The 14,695-nt window shown below is 60.3% G+C and overlaps 1 protein-coding gene across 1 annotated transcript; it reads right to left on the bottom strand.

Annotated features, from left to right (window-relative positions):
- Positions 1 to 1,645: 1,645 nt before the first annotated feature.
- On the bottom strand, positions 1,646 to 2,523 carry BJ171DRAFT_574038 (uncharacterized protein). Its single transcript, XM_053113712.1, has 2 exons — positions 1,884 to 2,523; positions 1,646 to 1,837 (listed from the first exon to the last, which is right to left on the bottom strand). The coding sequence occupies exons 1-2, from the start codon at positions 2,500 to 2,502 to the stop codon at positions 1,695 to 1,697; spliced, it is 762 nt and encodes a 253-aa protein (XP_052961831.1). The 5' UTR covers positions 2,503 to 2,523; the 3' UTR covers positions 1,646 to 1,694.
- Positions 2,524 to 14,695: the final 12,172 nt, after the last annotated feature.

The raw sequence follows: 14,695 nt of genomic DNA, 5'->3' as shown, positions 1-14,695 counted from the left end.
GTGCCAGGCATTCTACCTGTCGTGAGGACCCTCTTCCATTCTTGGATTTGCTGGGTCTCGTCCATACGACCGATGATTCGCTCTGTGGTAGCGATGTTCTTCATCAAGGCGGCCTTGTACGTGACTGGCTTGCCTTGGTCCTGCGCAATGTGGGCCTGGTTCGGATGGGTCTGCCCAATTTGGGCTTGGTGCTTGGTGCCTCGGGCCTGGGTTGCATCCATCTGCTTTGAGATCATCTGGGCTTGGTCTCGGGCCTTGCGCACGGCTTCGTTTGCTTTGGCAATCTTGTGGATGAGTGCTTTGGTTCTTGCATCCATCCAATCCTCAATCAGCGTCTCGAAGATGAGTTGCTGAATCAGGTCGGCGCTCGTCTTGGCTGCTTCGAGTGCCTCGGCCAGGCTGACCTCAGTGCTCTTTCTAGCAACAGCAGCTTTAGTGCTTGCCACTACCTGTGGGACGGCTGGATGCTCCTTTGCCATGGGGCCCCTCTCATCGACTTGGGGTCTGGTGCTTGTTGGCTCAGTCCCCTGGTCGACGTCTCTGTTGTGGCGGGTCGCTCGTATGATTCCGGTAGCGGTTCCCACTGCCTGGGAAGTGGTTCTGGGTGTGGTTGGCGTGGCCTTGACAATCTCCATGGTGGATTCAACTGCTTGGGACGCCATTGGACTTTCGGTCTCTCTGTCATAGCCATCCACTTCAAAACCACACTTGGTGTGAAACCGGTCTTTGAACCGGTCAGTGTAGGACTTCACGAATGATTGTCTGAACTCCCTGGTCGCGTGGCGCATGTGCGCCCAGAACTGAAAGGCCGTCATTTGTCCTTGGCACGGAGTCGTGCCCTCCTTTCGTGGGCATCTCAGGTGGACTTCGTCTTTGCCATGCTTGACAGTCTTCCATGGGGTGTTCGAGGTCTTCTTGCACTTTCTGCACTCGACTGTGCCCTGGAGCTTGCTTGTAACCGTGCTCCAAAGCAGGCTATTCATGCCTCCAACATCAATGGTCTGTTTTTTTTTTTTTTGTTTACAATAGTTGTATATTCAGGAATATTCAACAAGCCATCAGTACCATGCGGTACCCGGCAGTGGGCGTACAAGCAGGCTCACACGCCCCTGTTGCGGCTCTCGCCGACTCTCCAGCCCACACGGCGAGCCATGCGGGTGAACACTTCCTCCAAGAGGTCCCACAGGGACTCGCATGTCTCCAGGTCCCGCTCGGGGACCCTTTCTCTCTGGCCATGGGAGCTCCTCTCCGGGATCTCTGTAACAGGACTGGGGACTGGACGAGAGCGGACGGACTGGAGTGAGCGGGTAACGACTGGTTTACTAGGCGAAGGACGGTGTTGTCAGGGTTAGGTTAGGTTAGGTTAGGTTAGGTTAGGTTAGGTTAGGTTAGGTTAGGTTAGGTTTTTTTTTTTTTTTGTTACTATAGTCAACTTTATTCAAGAAGACAAGCCATCAGGTCCAACAGGTTGGTACCCCGGCACGTTGAGTACACAGGCAAGCCTATTTACTCCTGTTGCAGCCTAGTGCTGCCTCAGCTGCCCACAAGGTCTGAGACCAAGCGGGTGAACACATTTTCGAGCAGTTCCCACAAGGGAACAGCAGGATCGAGGGGGGGTCGGGGTGGAGGAATGACAAGTGCTGACACTATACTACGCTGTGATGAGGGTGCAGGGAGAGACTGCAAGGGTGGGACTACACTGGGTGTGGGAGTGGGTGGTGGTGCTGGGTGTGCACCAAGTGCGAATGCTCGGAAGGCAGTGCGGGGAGCGGGTACATGAGCAGCAAGTGATCCAAGTGCGGGAGGGGTGCGACTGCGAGGGGGAGTGCGATCGAAACTGAGCAGGTCCAGCAGCTTGTCCACTGGTCCCACTCCGGCTATACCACTTTCCACCCAAGTCGGGTGGGCCGTCTTGAGGGCTGCGACCTTGCGGACCAGGACTTGATGCGGATCCACACACTGCTGTGCGTGGGTCCTGGTCAAGTCGATCCCGGATCCGTGTCGAGCCAGGTTCTTGCACTTGCGGTAGCCAAATCTGAAGTGGCCTGGGAGAGCACCGAGTCGCCATCGGACCATGAACATGAGCATGATCATGGATCCTTGGTACCCGCGAGCCTCCCAGAGTCCCGACATCTTGGTCGACGGGGTGCAGGCGGCGGTGAGCTGCTTGGAGCGGTCGAAGCCGTTCTTCATGTGGTCCTCGAAGATGAGGGTCTTGATCGGGACGGGCTGGGGTCGGGGCGGTCCGGGCGGCGGCGGCTGGTGTCGGGTCTTGCCTCGGTAGATCTCCGTGGCCGTGAGGGAGTGGTCGGCCTCTTGTCGGCGGACCACCATGGCCCAGTGCGGATCGGCTCGGACTCCTTGGCCGAGGAACTGGTCGGGGTGGTAGGGCGCAATGATCTTGTTGCGCAGGATCATCGACAGCATCTTGTCGCCGTCAGAGACTTGGTCGTCCCAGCGGGCCCAGTTCTGCAGGGCCAGCATCTTGACACGGACCGACATCTTGGGAAGGCCGCAGTTGAGGTGCATGGCACCGACGGAGTGCCGGGCCGACGCGGTGTAACGTCCACTACTGGGACGTTGGGGCAAGACGGGGAGGGAGGGGGTACAAGACAAGACAGGACGGGGCAGAACAGGGCGGTGCTAGGCTACTCTAGCGGACGGGTGAGCTCGGGGAGCACTTACGTTTATTCACGATAAAACCGAACTCCAGACAAACGGGGGGAACGGGGGCAACCCGCAGGTATACCCTGCGGTGGCCTGCCTGCGGTGCGTGAAAACGCAAAGCGCAGCACAGGTCACGACCCACTGCGCCGCGCAGTACGCGCAGTACGCGCAGCACAGCGTCGGAGATACCATCTCCTACACTCCCACACTTAAGAAGGCTTCCTGCGAGGAGCCCTGCGTGTGCTCTTTATTTGGGGCTCCTCGAGGTGTTTACCGTATTTACTCAGCTCCTCGGGTGCATGGGACAAGTCCTCCAGTGTTTGCCATGTGTTGCCCGAGTGTGGGTAACCAACCCACTTGACATAAAACCGAAGTGACCCATCAGCCACTTTCTTGTGCCTCACGATCCTTTCGACTTCATATTCTTGAGTATAGTATTGTCCGAGGTCGTCTTCCAGTGGTGCGTCGTCCGGGACACCTTCGTCGGCGTCGGGGAACTGTGCTGGACTGCGGGTCGTGTGGCGACGCAGCTTGGACACATGGAAGACAGGATGGAGCTTGCTTCCAGGTGGCAAGTCCAACAGGTAGTTGAGGGGACTGGGTCGGGCCGCTATCTTGAACGGTCCTCGGTACTTGGGCAACAACTTCTTTGACTGGGCTTCGGGGACCTTGATGTTGTCGGCGTCCAGGTAGACAAGGTCTCCAACTTCAAAGGAGACATCCTGGTGTCGGCGGTCGTAGTACTTCGCCATCACTTGTTGCGCATCCGTGAGCGCGTCGGCGATCATCTTGTGTCGGACTTGATGATCTTTGACAAAGGCACTTGGTTTGGGAGGCAATCCAGCCGTGGACTCGGTCAGTGTCAAGGAGGTGGGAACATCAGGCTGGAATCCGTAGAGCGCCTCAAAGGGGCTCAAGCCAGTTGTGCTCGACTTGGCGGTGTTGTATGCAAACTCTGCATGACTCAGCTGTATGTCCCAGTCGTCTTGGCTGGTCGAGGCGTATGTCCTCAGGTATTGCTCGAGGGTGCGGATCGTCCGCTCGGACTGTCCATCCGTTTGTTGGTGGTGCGAGGTTGACATGTTCAGCTTGGTGCCGAGATGGTCGAACAGACTTGTCCAAAACAAGGAGGTGAATCGGGGGTCTCGATCACTGACGATGGACTTTGGGAGGCCGTGGTGCTTGAACACATGCTTGAAGAACAGCAGTGCAAGGTCAGGCGCGGAGCATGTCGTCTGGCACGGCACAAAGTGTGCCATCTTGCTGAACCTGTCGACAAAGACAGCGATTGCATCGTGGTCCAACTTGGTCGTCGGTAGATGCGTGATGAGATCCATGGACATGCTGGTCCAGGGGCGGTCGGGAACAGGCAGGGGTTGCAGCAATCCTTGCTCTCGGGTCGTGCGTGACTTGACCATCTTGCAGGTATGGCAGGACTCGATGTACTTCTCGACGGTGCGCTTCATTCCAGGCCAGTATGCGACTTTGGCCAGTCGGTCGTATGTCTTCTCGACTCCAAAGTGTCCAGCGAGGGGCGAGTCGTGGACCTCTTGGAGCAACTTGGTCTTCAACGACGGAATGTCCGGCACACAGACACGGCTGTCCTTCTTCAGGAGGAGCAGGCCATCACGCACTGTGTACTCGGATGATTCGTCGTCCTTGGGGAGCTTAGACACCTTTCGGAACAGTTCTCCGAACTGTTTGTCGTTGGCGATGTTGTCTCGGACAACATCCAGCATCGTGTTGTCGACACTGACAGTCGACTCGTACAGTGACGCCAATTGGTAGTCGGGGCGTCGGGACAGTGCGTCAGGCACCACATTGAGTTTGCCTTTCTGGTATACAACCTCGTAGTTGTACTCGGCGAGGAACTCCATCCATCGCGCTTGGCGTCGGCTCAGGTTCTTCTTGGTGTCGAGGTAACGCAGTGACTGGTGGTCCGTCACAATCTTGAAGGGCTTGGCGGTACCGTGGAGGTACACTCGGAACTTCTGCAGCGCGTAGATGATCGCAAGCTGCTCCTTCTCGTGCACGGGATAGTTGATCTCGTGTTGGGACAGTTTGCGCGACTCGAAGGCAACGGGCCTTCCCTCCTGCATCAAAACAGCTCCCACCGCAAAGTCGGAGGCGTCGGTGTGCACGGAGACATCCGTGTTCGGGTCGAACACAGCGAGGACAGGAGCGTTCGTCAAGGCGTGCTTGAGGGTCTCGAACGCTTGGCGTTGTGGGTGGTCCCACACGAAGGGGCACTCTTTGCGGAGTAGGTCTGTGAGTGGACCGGCAGTGCGCGCCAGATCGGGGATGAATCGGCGGTAGTAGTTGACGAGACCGAGAAACGACTGCACGTCAGAGACGCATGCGAGCGGCGGCCACTCGACCACAGACTTGACCTTGGCGGGGTCGACTTCGATTCCTCTTCCTGAGACAACGTGTCCCAGGAACGGGACTTGATTCTTGAAGAACTCACACTTGGACAGTTTGGCATACAACTTGTGCTCGCGTAGCTTGGCCAGCACGCGGGCGACATGACCTTCATGGGTCGCTTCATCCTTGCTGTACACAAGGATATCATCCAGGTACACGATGACAGAGTTGTCGAGCTCTTGGCGGAACACATCGTTCATCAGCTGCATGAACGTGGCAGGTGCGTTCGTCAATCCGAACGGCAGCACTAGGAACTCGTACAGTCCGTAGCGAGTCCTGAAGGCGGTCTTGTGGACATCATCCTCGTGGATGCGGATCTGATGGTAGCCTGAGCGGAGGTCTATCTTGCTAAAGACCTTTGCTCCACTCAGACGATCCATCAACTCGTCGATCCTGGGCAACGGGTAGGTGTTCTTGATGGTCTGTTTGTTTAGTGCGCGATAGTCGACGCACATCCTGAGATCACCTTCTTTCTTCTTGACAAAGAGCACTGGTGCACCATACGGTGACTGGCTCGGGCGGATGAACCCATGGGCGAGGAGGTCATCCAACTGGCGCTTGAGTTCGTCCATCTCCGTCAGCGACAGTTGGTACGTCGGTCTTGACGGAGGCGACGAGCCTGGTTCGATGTCGATGCGATGATCGACGGTGCGTTGGGGTGGCAGGCATTGTGGCAACTGGTCGGGGAATACGTCCTTGTACTCGTCGAGCAGCTTGGTCACCACAGGCGGGGGACCGGGACCGGCTTGGTCGGTGTCGTCGACCTCACGCACGACACAGAGGAACGACGTGTCCTTCTTGATCAGCCTCTTGAATTGCATGGCTGAGAGGAGAGGTGGCATGTTGGGTGAGGCCATGCCCTGCAGGACAATGTCAGGGCCAACACGGACAGTGCGGCCTTTCCAGTCGACGACTGGAGTCGGCTCGGCACGAGCAAGCCAGCTCATGCCGAGGATGGCATCGAACTTGGTGTCGATCACTTGGAACAACAGGACAGGATGGTACTTGGGATGGAGGGCCACTCGCAGGACCACTTGGTGTGTGCACTGCTGCACACGATCGTCTGCAAGCGCCACACTCATCGGCGACTTCTTCTTGGTTGCATGTATGTTGAGCTCCTGGAGCAAGCGTCTGCTGACAAAGTTGCAGCTTGCTCCAGAGTCCACCATCATTCGGACGGTGTGACCTTGGACGGTGGCAGGGAGGTACAGCAGGGACTCTTCATGGTCCTCCTGCACAGCCTCCTGCACCATGACTTGACTTGGGGGAACGGGCGACACTTGGTCTTGGTTGGCTTCATCACGGCCACTCGGACATTTTGGATAGGGTTCGGCCATTGCGGGGGCCTGCGGCGTCAGCACGCCATTGCACACGACGTCCACGGCTTGCGGACACATGTCGGAAGCATCCGACACACACGACTTGACAGGGGTGAGGGCACAGGCGGTCCTGTCCCTCAAGGGTTCTTGATTTTCTTTTTTGTTTTGGTTTTCAATTTTGGTTTTCTCTTCACGTTCGTGGAGAGGCAGGCGGCTTGCGCCACCATGCACCTCTCGCACGACGCACAACACTTGGTTTGTTTCTCCTTCGGGGGAGGGGGCGAGGTGAACTTCCTCTGGAGACGCGTGGACTGCATTGAGCAATCCACGGCGTTGGTCTCCTACTAGGGCTCCAGAGCCACCTAGTAGGGTCGGCCGTTTCCCGACTTCATGGGGCACTCCTTGGCCTGGTGTCCCGGTCGGTGACAGAAGAAGCAGGAACCATGGCGGAGGTCCTCCTGCTTCTGTCTGTCCTTGGGGGAGACAGTGGCAGCTTGCTGGAACCGGGAGCGGGGAGGGCCACGAGCCTCCATGGCGTTGACGTCAACGTCCATGGGCTCAGGCATGGGTCTTGCGGGCGGGGCCGGGCGAGGCGGACGGGCTGGGACGTGATGAGACCGATGGCCGCCTGCCAGCTGCGGGTAGAACTGGCGGCCATGGTACTGGACGTTGTCGAGGTTCTCGGCAACGTCCATCATCACGTCCAGGGACTTGCGGGCATCAGGGTTGCTGGCGATGTACTCTCTGATCTTGGGCTTGAGGCCCTTCTGGAAGAGGTACATCGCATCAGCAGAGCCCAGCTCCTCAATCTGGGAGGAGAGGTCTTCAAACTCCTCGATGTAGCGGGTCACAGAACCACGCTGCACGAGAGAGTATAGCTTGTCACGGGCAATGAGTTCAGCATTGGGGCTGCCGAAGCGGCGACGGAGGCGGTCCTTGAAGTCGTCAAACACACCTTCGCTCTGCTCGTCGAACCCTTGGCGGCGGTACCAACGGTACGCCTGGTCCTTTAAGCAGAGCTTGGCGGCGACGATGTGGTGGGTGGGGGCGACTTGGGCAGCATCGAGGTAGTCCTCGAGTTGCTGCAGCCAGTCCTCCACCGAGGAGGAGCGGCTCTTCCCAGTAAACACTGGGGCACGGAAGGTCTTGAGGAAGGCTTCCGGAAGTGGGCGGGGGTTGCTCATGGCAGGGGCAGGCTCCAGGGACAGAGAGGAGAGTCGGTCGGCAAGAGAGGCGGGATCCAGCTTGAGGATCTAGAAAGAGGACAAACAGGACGAAAACAAGACGAGGATTTCCGATGCTACCATGTAACGTCCACTACTGGGACGTTGGGGCAAGACGGGGAGGGAGGGGGTACAAGACAAGACAGGACGGGGCAGAACAGGGCGGTGCTAGGCTACTCTAGCGGACGGGTGAGCTCGGGGAGCACTTACGTTTATTCACGATAAAACCGAACTCCAGACAAACGGGGGGAACGGGGGCAACCCGCAGGTATACCCTGCGGTGGCCTGCCTGCGGTGCGTGAAAACGCAAAGCGCAGCACAGGTCACGACCCACTGCGCCGCGCAGTACGCGCAGTACGCGCAGCACAGCGTCGGAGATACCATCTCCTACAACGGGAGTGCCGGGGCCGACGCGGAACATGGTGCGGAGGGCCGTCATCTGGGCGTCGTCGAGGCGGTCGCGCAGAGCTGGGTCGGGGATGTCCATGGCCATCCCGTATTCGAGGGTCGGCCGCACAAAGGTCTTGTAGACCTGGGTGATGGTCTTGGCCGAGACCTTGCCGAGGGTGATGCCGAGTCCAACCACGGTGTCGGTGACCATGTGGACCTTGCGGAGGAGCTTGTCGAACTGGAGGTCCGGGCGGAATCCGTCAATGTCGACCATGACACCGAGGTAGCGGAACTGGAGGACCTTGGGCAGCTCGGTGCCGTACAGCTTGGCGGGATGGAGCTGGTCGACGTTGCAGGCCGAGTACAGCACCTCGCACTTGGGAGGCGAGAAGCGGTACCGGTTGTCGATGCTGTGGCGTTCGCAGATATCCAGCATGGCCTGGGTGCGGCCAGCCGGACAGATGAGGACACCGTCATCGGCAAACCAGAGCGAGTTGACCCGGAGACGGTGGTGGCGACTCGAGGCAAGCACAAGTCCGTCCTCGGCTCGGAGCAGTCCAGGCAGGTCGTCAATGTGGGCACTGAACAGAAGGGGACTCAGGACCGAGCCTTGGATGAGACCCTTCTGCAGCCACACAGGCTGCGACGTGCGGCCCTTGCTGGCGACGCGGACAAGAGTGCGGTCGAACATGGCCCTGAGGACCCCGACGGCGACCGGACCAGCACCTCGGGTGGCGATCTTGTCCCAGAGGCGCTCCCGCCAGACAGTGTCGTAGGCGGCCTTGATGTCGAGGAAGACCAGGCTGTACTCGTCGTCGCGGATCTTGTTCATGCGGACAAGAGCGTCGAGCGAGTACACCTGGTCGAGGGTGCCTCGGTCCGGGCGGAAGCCTCCCTGGGCAATGTCCATGATGCCGATCTCGCGGGTGAGGAACGGCAGCAGGACTCGCTCGGCGATCTTGCGGAGGACCTGGGTCAACCCGATGGGCCGGTACATGGCCGGATCGAGGATCGAACCCTTGTTCTTGTAGACCGGGTGGATCAGGACAGTGTTCCACTCGGTCGGGACGACGGAGGCCTTGAGGGCGGCCAGCAGGATGGCCCGGAGCCAGGGAGCGACCACGGGAGCGACAGGGTGCAGCATCTCGGCCTTGATCTTGTCCGGGCCGGAAGACTTGCGCTTGGGGGACTTGACGATGGCATCGGCCACCTCGTCCGACGACAATCGGGGAATGGAGCGGTCCTCGGGGAGCAGGCGCGGAACAGTGTCCAGGGGTCTTGGGCCGACGGTCCGGTCAAAGGCGGCACCGGGGGTGTCCTGGGAGTGCGAGGAGACCTTGCCGTAGTGGACCACAAGTCGCTCGAGGGCCTCGTCCGAGTTGTCAAAGTGGAAGGCGTCGTCGAGCTCCTTGCGCTTCTTCATGGCGGCCAGGGACTTGGCGACCTCGGAAGCGTTGAGGGAGTGCAGCTTGTTCATGGCCAGGGTCTCGGCTGCTCGGCGGGACTGGACGATGAGGTTCTTTTCTTGTTTGCGGACAGCGCGGAGTTCGGCGCGCTTGTCCTCGGCGACGCGGAGGGAGAGCCCGGGCAACTTGAGCTGGTAGATGAGATCGCGGCGCCTCTCGCGAAGCTGCCGCATCTCGGGGATCAGGGCCGGGTCCTTCCAGACGGTCTTGATGGAAGCCTTGCCGATGGTGGAGTCGGCAGCGGTGGTGATCAGGGCGATCATGATGGACCAGGCGCGGTCGATGCAGTCCTGGGCCGCACTCTCCGAGATCGGAATGACCGATCCCCTTGAGATTGGCCGGAGTGCAGCCTGGATGCGCTGCAGACCGCGTTCGCGCTCGTCCAGCAGCGCCAAGAGGTACTGGGCGCGGACGGCAGGATCCTCGAGCTGGGCGATCTTCCACTGCCATTGGTCGACCTTTGGGTAGTACTTTGGCTGTACCCGCAGAGTCGCCCAGATGGGGAAGTGGTCGGACTGGCCACGGAAGGCACCGGCAGTGTCGACCTGCAGCAGCGGGTCGTTGTTGGCCTGGCGATGCGACACAAAGATGTAGTCGATCGTTGTCCAGCTGGGACCCCGCTGCCGGGTGTGGGTCGGGATCACAGCTGGAGGCACAACGCGGAGACCGGCGCGGGAGACAGTGTCCTCGAGGATCTTCTCCCTGCCACGGAGCGGCGTGGGCAGTCCGCTCAGGGCACTGAGGTGGGCATTGAAGTCACCCACCACAATGACCTGGGCGTCGGGGAGGGCGGCCTTGGTGTGGATCGACTGGAGGGCCTCGCGGTAGTCGTCCAGCTTGAGGCTCGGGGACAGGTAGAAGTTGCCGATGTGGATGACGTGTTTGTATGTCACCCACATGGCGTCGCCCTTGTCGCTGACTTCAATGTTGGTGAAGTCGTGCGGGTCGATCCTGGCCGGGTTGTAGAGGATGGCGATGCCTCTACCGGCGCGGCAACGGGGACCAGGGACCTTGACGGCATAGCCACAGAGAGGGCTGCGGGGTTCGAGGTCGGCGAGGGTTTCTTGGACACCGACAAAGTCGATGTCGTTGGTGTCGATGAGGTTCTTGAGTTCAACGTCGTTGACGTTGATGCCACAGACATTGAAGGAAGCGACGGTCAGGGATGTCTGGGCCCTGCCGCCTCCCTGCGAGGGGTGTGGATTCATTGGAGTCGTGCAGCGCTGCTGCTGGCCCGGGGGCCCTCTCCTTCAGAGTCAGTGTCCATGACGGACAGCGGGACTCTGTAGGCGGGGTGAGGCTTGCTGGGCTTTGACGAGGCACCAGCGGCGGGGGCAGCAGCAGCAGCGACAGCAACGACAACGGCAGGGGCAGCGGTAGCGGCAGCGGCAGAGGCAGACGACGAGGCAGCGGCAGCGGCAGAACCAGGGACCTTGGGGACGGCGGTGATGTCCGCCCGCTTGACCTCCTTGCCGGATAGGGCCTTCTTGAGGAGCGAGTCGTACTCGTCGCGGTACTCCTCGGGGATGCGCATCTGGATGCAGCGGCGGACAGGGGCGGTCTTGGCCTTGGCTGCCTGGCGGAGGGACTTTGCCATAAAGTTCTTGATGGCATCGGATCGGGACAGGGCCAGTCCATGGTGCTTGAGACCATGGATGACGTCGTAGGCCGGTACGACCCTGACCCTGCCATGTGTGGACGACAGCGACTCCAGACGGGCACCAAGGTCGGCCTTGTTGGATTTGTCGCGGACAAGGACCTCCATGACCGTGGCCTCAGGGAAGTTGATCTCGGCCAACTCCCTGGTGTCGATGCCGCATCGCTTGAGGTTGCGGCGGACACTGCCGAGGTCGCCACAGCGGATGCCCTCGACGTACAGCCAGTCCATGTTGGTGACGGCCTCCCTGAACTTGTCGTTCCGGAGCTCAGAGTTGGCGACCGTCCCGGGGACAAGGACTGGCTGGCGGTGCTGGTTGGGCTGGATCGGCTTGGAGGAGCCTGGCATTCGGCCGGTGGTCAGCATCCTCTTCCATTCGTCGAGCTGGCTGGCCTCGGACATGCGGCCGACACGGCTCTCGGCCTCCCGAACGTTCTTCAAGAGAGCGGCCTTGTACGAGGGAGACGGGGCGGAAACAGGGGCAGAGCCAGGGAGGGAGCCGGAGGACTGGGTCTTGGAACCGGGGGACTGGGTCTTGGGGGTGGCAGTCTTGTTGGCAACAGACTTGCGGAGCTGCTCCGTGGCACGGCTGATTGCCACATTGGACTTGGCGATCTTCTGGACCATGGCCTTGGTGGCAGCATCCATGTTGTCGGCCACGAGTGCCTCGAACAGGATGGACTGCACCCGGTCAGCCTCTCGCTTGAGGATAGCGAGGGCCTCCTCGGGTTTCATCGCAGGGACGGGAGCCTGGGACGGAGGAGGGGTCTTGGCCTTGACGACGGGTCGGGGCGGAAGGACGGGCCTGGCCTTGGGGACAGGGGACGCAGTGCCAACAGCATCAACAGCTCGACGAGCTGGATCGACGGGGTCAGCAGTGGAAGCAGGGGCTGCTCGAGGGGCGCCTTCAGAGGCACCACGGGGGACGGCGCGCTGCTTGTCCATGGTCTTGAGGCCGCACTTGGTGTGGAAGTTCTCCTTGAACTTGTCCGAGAACGCATCCACAAACAGCTTGCGGGACTCCTTGGTGGTGCGGCTCATGTGGGCCCAGAACTGGAAGGCCGACATCTGGCCGGGGCAGGGTCCGTCCTCGAGGGCCTGGGGACACTTGAGCTGGAGCTCGTCCTTGCCGTGCTTGACGACGATCCAGGGATCGGCCGAGGCGAGCTTGCACTTGCGGCACAGGACAGTGCACTGCAGCTTGGCGGTCACGGCCATCCACAGCTGGTTGTTCATCTTGGTGACGTCGATGATCTGGGTTGCAGCCTTCTGATCATCGACGTCGGACGAGGCGTGCCACTTGCGCCAGAACTCGTCGCGCCAAGGAACCGAGACGACGTCGGCACTGGGCTGGACAACAATGTCCATGGCACAGTGGTCTTGGTGGGGAGCGGCGGAGGAGGACACGGGAGCCAGGGACTCGGCAGGGTGGTCTTGGTCGGCACAGGAGGACGAGGGCTCAGCGTCAGGCTCTTGGTCCGGGCTGAGGTCTTCTTCGACATTGATGTCCTCCAGTTCATCAATGTCGACGGCGGCACGGGCGGCAGCGCGGTCCAAGGGCGGGAACGAAAAGTCGGGTTCGGCCGGGAACCTGAACTCGGGCGGGGCCGGGAGCCTGGACTCGGGCACGGACACGGACGGGAACTCGGACTCGGGGAGACGCTCGTCATGCTCCGGCCTGGGGAGCATGGTCATTGCGTCGGGCAAGGACAGGCGACGCTTGGCGGGGGAGGAAGGGGTGGCCACGGGTCGCTCCTTGCGCTTGAAGATCAAGCTGCCGACAGCGATGGTCGAGGCCGGGAGAAGGGACTGCTGGGGTCTGTCCTTGGACATCGCTCAGCAGTGGGGAAGGGGACAGGGAGTGTGGGAGCGAGGGCGGGGAACTGGAGGGGCAGAGCTGGAACAAACACAGAGGTGAAAGCAGTGTGGTGCAGGCCACACGGTGCAGCAAGAGCAATACAGGTGCAGCAGGAGCAGGACAGGTGCAGCAAGAGCAGGACAGGTGCAGCAAGAGCAGGACAGGTGCAGCAAGAGCAGGACAGGTGCAGCAGGAGCAGGATAGGTGCGGCAGGAGCAGAGAACTCGATGTGTCAGGGTTAGGTTAGGTTAGGTTAGGTTAGGTTTTTTTTTTTTTGTTACTATAGTCAACTTTATTCAAGAAGACAAGCCATCAGGTCCAACAGGTTGGTACCCCGGCACGTTGAGTACACAGGCAAGCCTATTTACTCCTGTTGCAGCCTAGTGCTGCCTCAGCTGCCCACAAGGTCTGAGACCAAGCGGGTGAACACATTTTCGAGCAGTTCCCACAAGGGAACAGCAGGATTTTTTTTTTTTTTTTGTTACTATAGTCAACTTTATTCAAGAAGACAAGCCATCAGGTCCAACAGGTTGGTACCCCGGCACGTTGAGTACACAGGCAAGCCTATTTACTCCTGTTGCAGCCTAGTGCTGCCTCAGCTGCCCACAAGGTCTGAGACCAAGCGGGTGAACACATTTTCGAGCAGTTCCCACAAGGGAACAGCAGGATCGAGGGGGGGTCGGGGTGGAGGAATGACAAGTGCTGACACTATACTACGCTGTGATGAGGGTGCAGGGAGAGACTGCAAGGGTGGGACTACACTGGGTGTGGGAGTGGGTGGTGGTGCTGGGTGTGCACCAAGTGCGAATGCTCGGAAGGCAGTGCGGGGAGCGGGTACATGAGCAGCAAGTGATCCAAGTGCGGGAGGGGTGCGACTGCGAGGGGGAGTGCGATCGAAACTGAGCAGGTCCAGCAGCTTGTCCACTGGTCCCACTCCGGCTATACCACTTTCCACCCAAGTCGGGTGGGCCGTCTTGAGGGCTGCGACCTTGCGGACCAGGACTTGATGCGGATCCACACACTGCTGTGCGTGGGTCCTGGTCAAGTCGATCCCGGATCCGTGTCGAGCCAGGTTCTTGCACTTGCGGTAGCCAAATCTGAAGTGGCCTGGGAGAGCACCGAGTCGCCATCGGACCATGAACATGAGCATGATCATGGATCCTTGGTACCCGCGAGCCTCCCAGAGTCCCGACATCTTGGTCGACGGGGTGCAGGCGGCGGTGAGCTGCTTGGAGCGGTCGAAGCCGTTCTTCATGTGGTCCTCGAAGATGAGGGTCTTGATCGGGACGGGCTGGGGTCGGGGCGGTCCGGGCGGCGGCGGCTGGTGTCGGGTCTTGCCTCGGTAGATCTCCGTGGCCGTGAGGGAGTGGTCGGCCTCTTGTCGGCGGACCACCATGGCCCAGTGCGGATCGGCTCGGACTCCTTGGCCGAGGAACTGGTCGGGGTGGTAGGGCGCAATGATCTTGTTGCGCAGGATCATCGACAGCATCTTGTCGCCGTCAGAGACTTGGTCGTCCCAGCGGGCCCAGTTCTGCAGGGCCAGCATCTTGACACGGACCGACATCTTGGGAAGGCCGCAGTTGAGGTGCATGGCACCGACGGGAGTGCCGGGGCCGACGCGGAACATGGTGCGGAGGGCCGTCATCTGGGCGTCGTCGAGGCGGTCGCGCAGAGCTGGGTCGGGGATGTCC

Source organism: Polychytrium aggregatum (genome assembly GCF_025602895.1).
Source record: "Polychytrium aggregatum strain JEL109 chromosome Unknown BJ171scaffold_116, whole genome shotgun sequence".
NCBI lineage: Eukaryota > Fungi > Chytridiomycota > Chytridiomycetes > Polychytriales > Polychytrium > Polychytrium aggregatum.
This window is presented reverse-complemented; position numbering and strand designations above follow the sequence as displayed.

Excerpts from the sequence above, each read along its gene's own strand:
- BJ171DRAFT_574038 (XM_053113712.1), bottom strand. The coding sequence starts at position 2,502 with ATGTCGGTCCGTGTCAAGATGCTGGCCCTGCAGAACTGGGCCCGCTGG. Across the intron at positions 1,838-1,883 it reads CCCGACTTGGGTGGAAAGTG|TTTCGATCGCACTCCCCCTC; the intron begins GTATAGCCGGAG and ends GGACCTGCTCAG.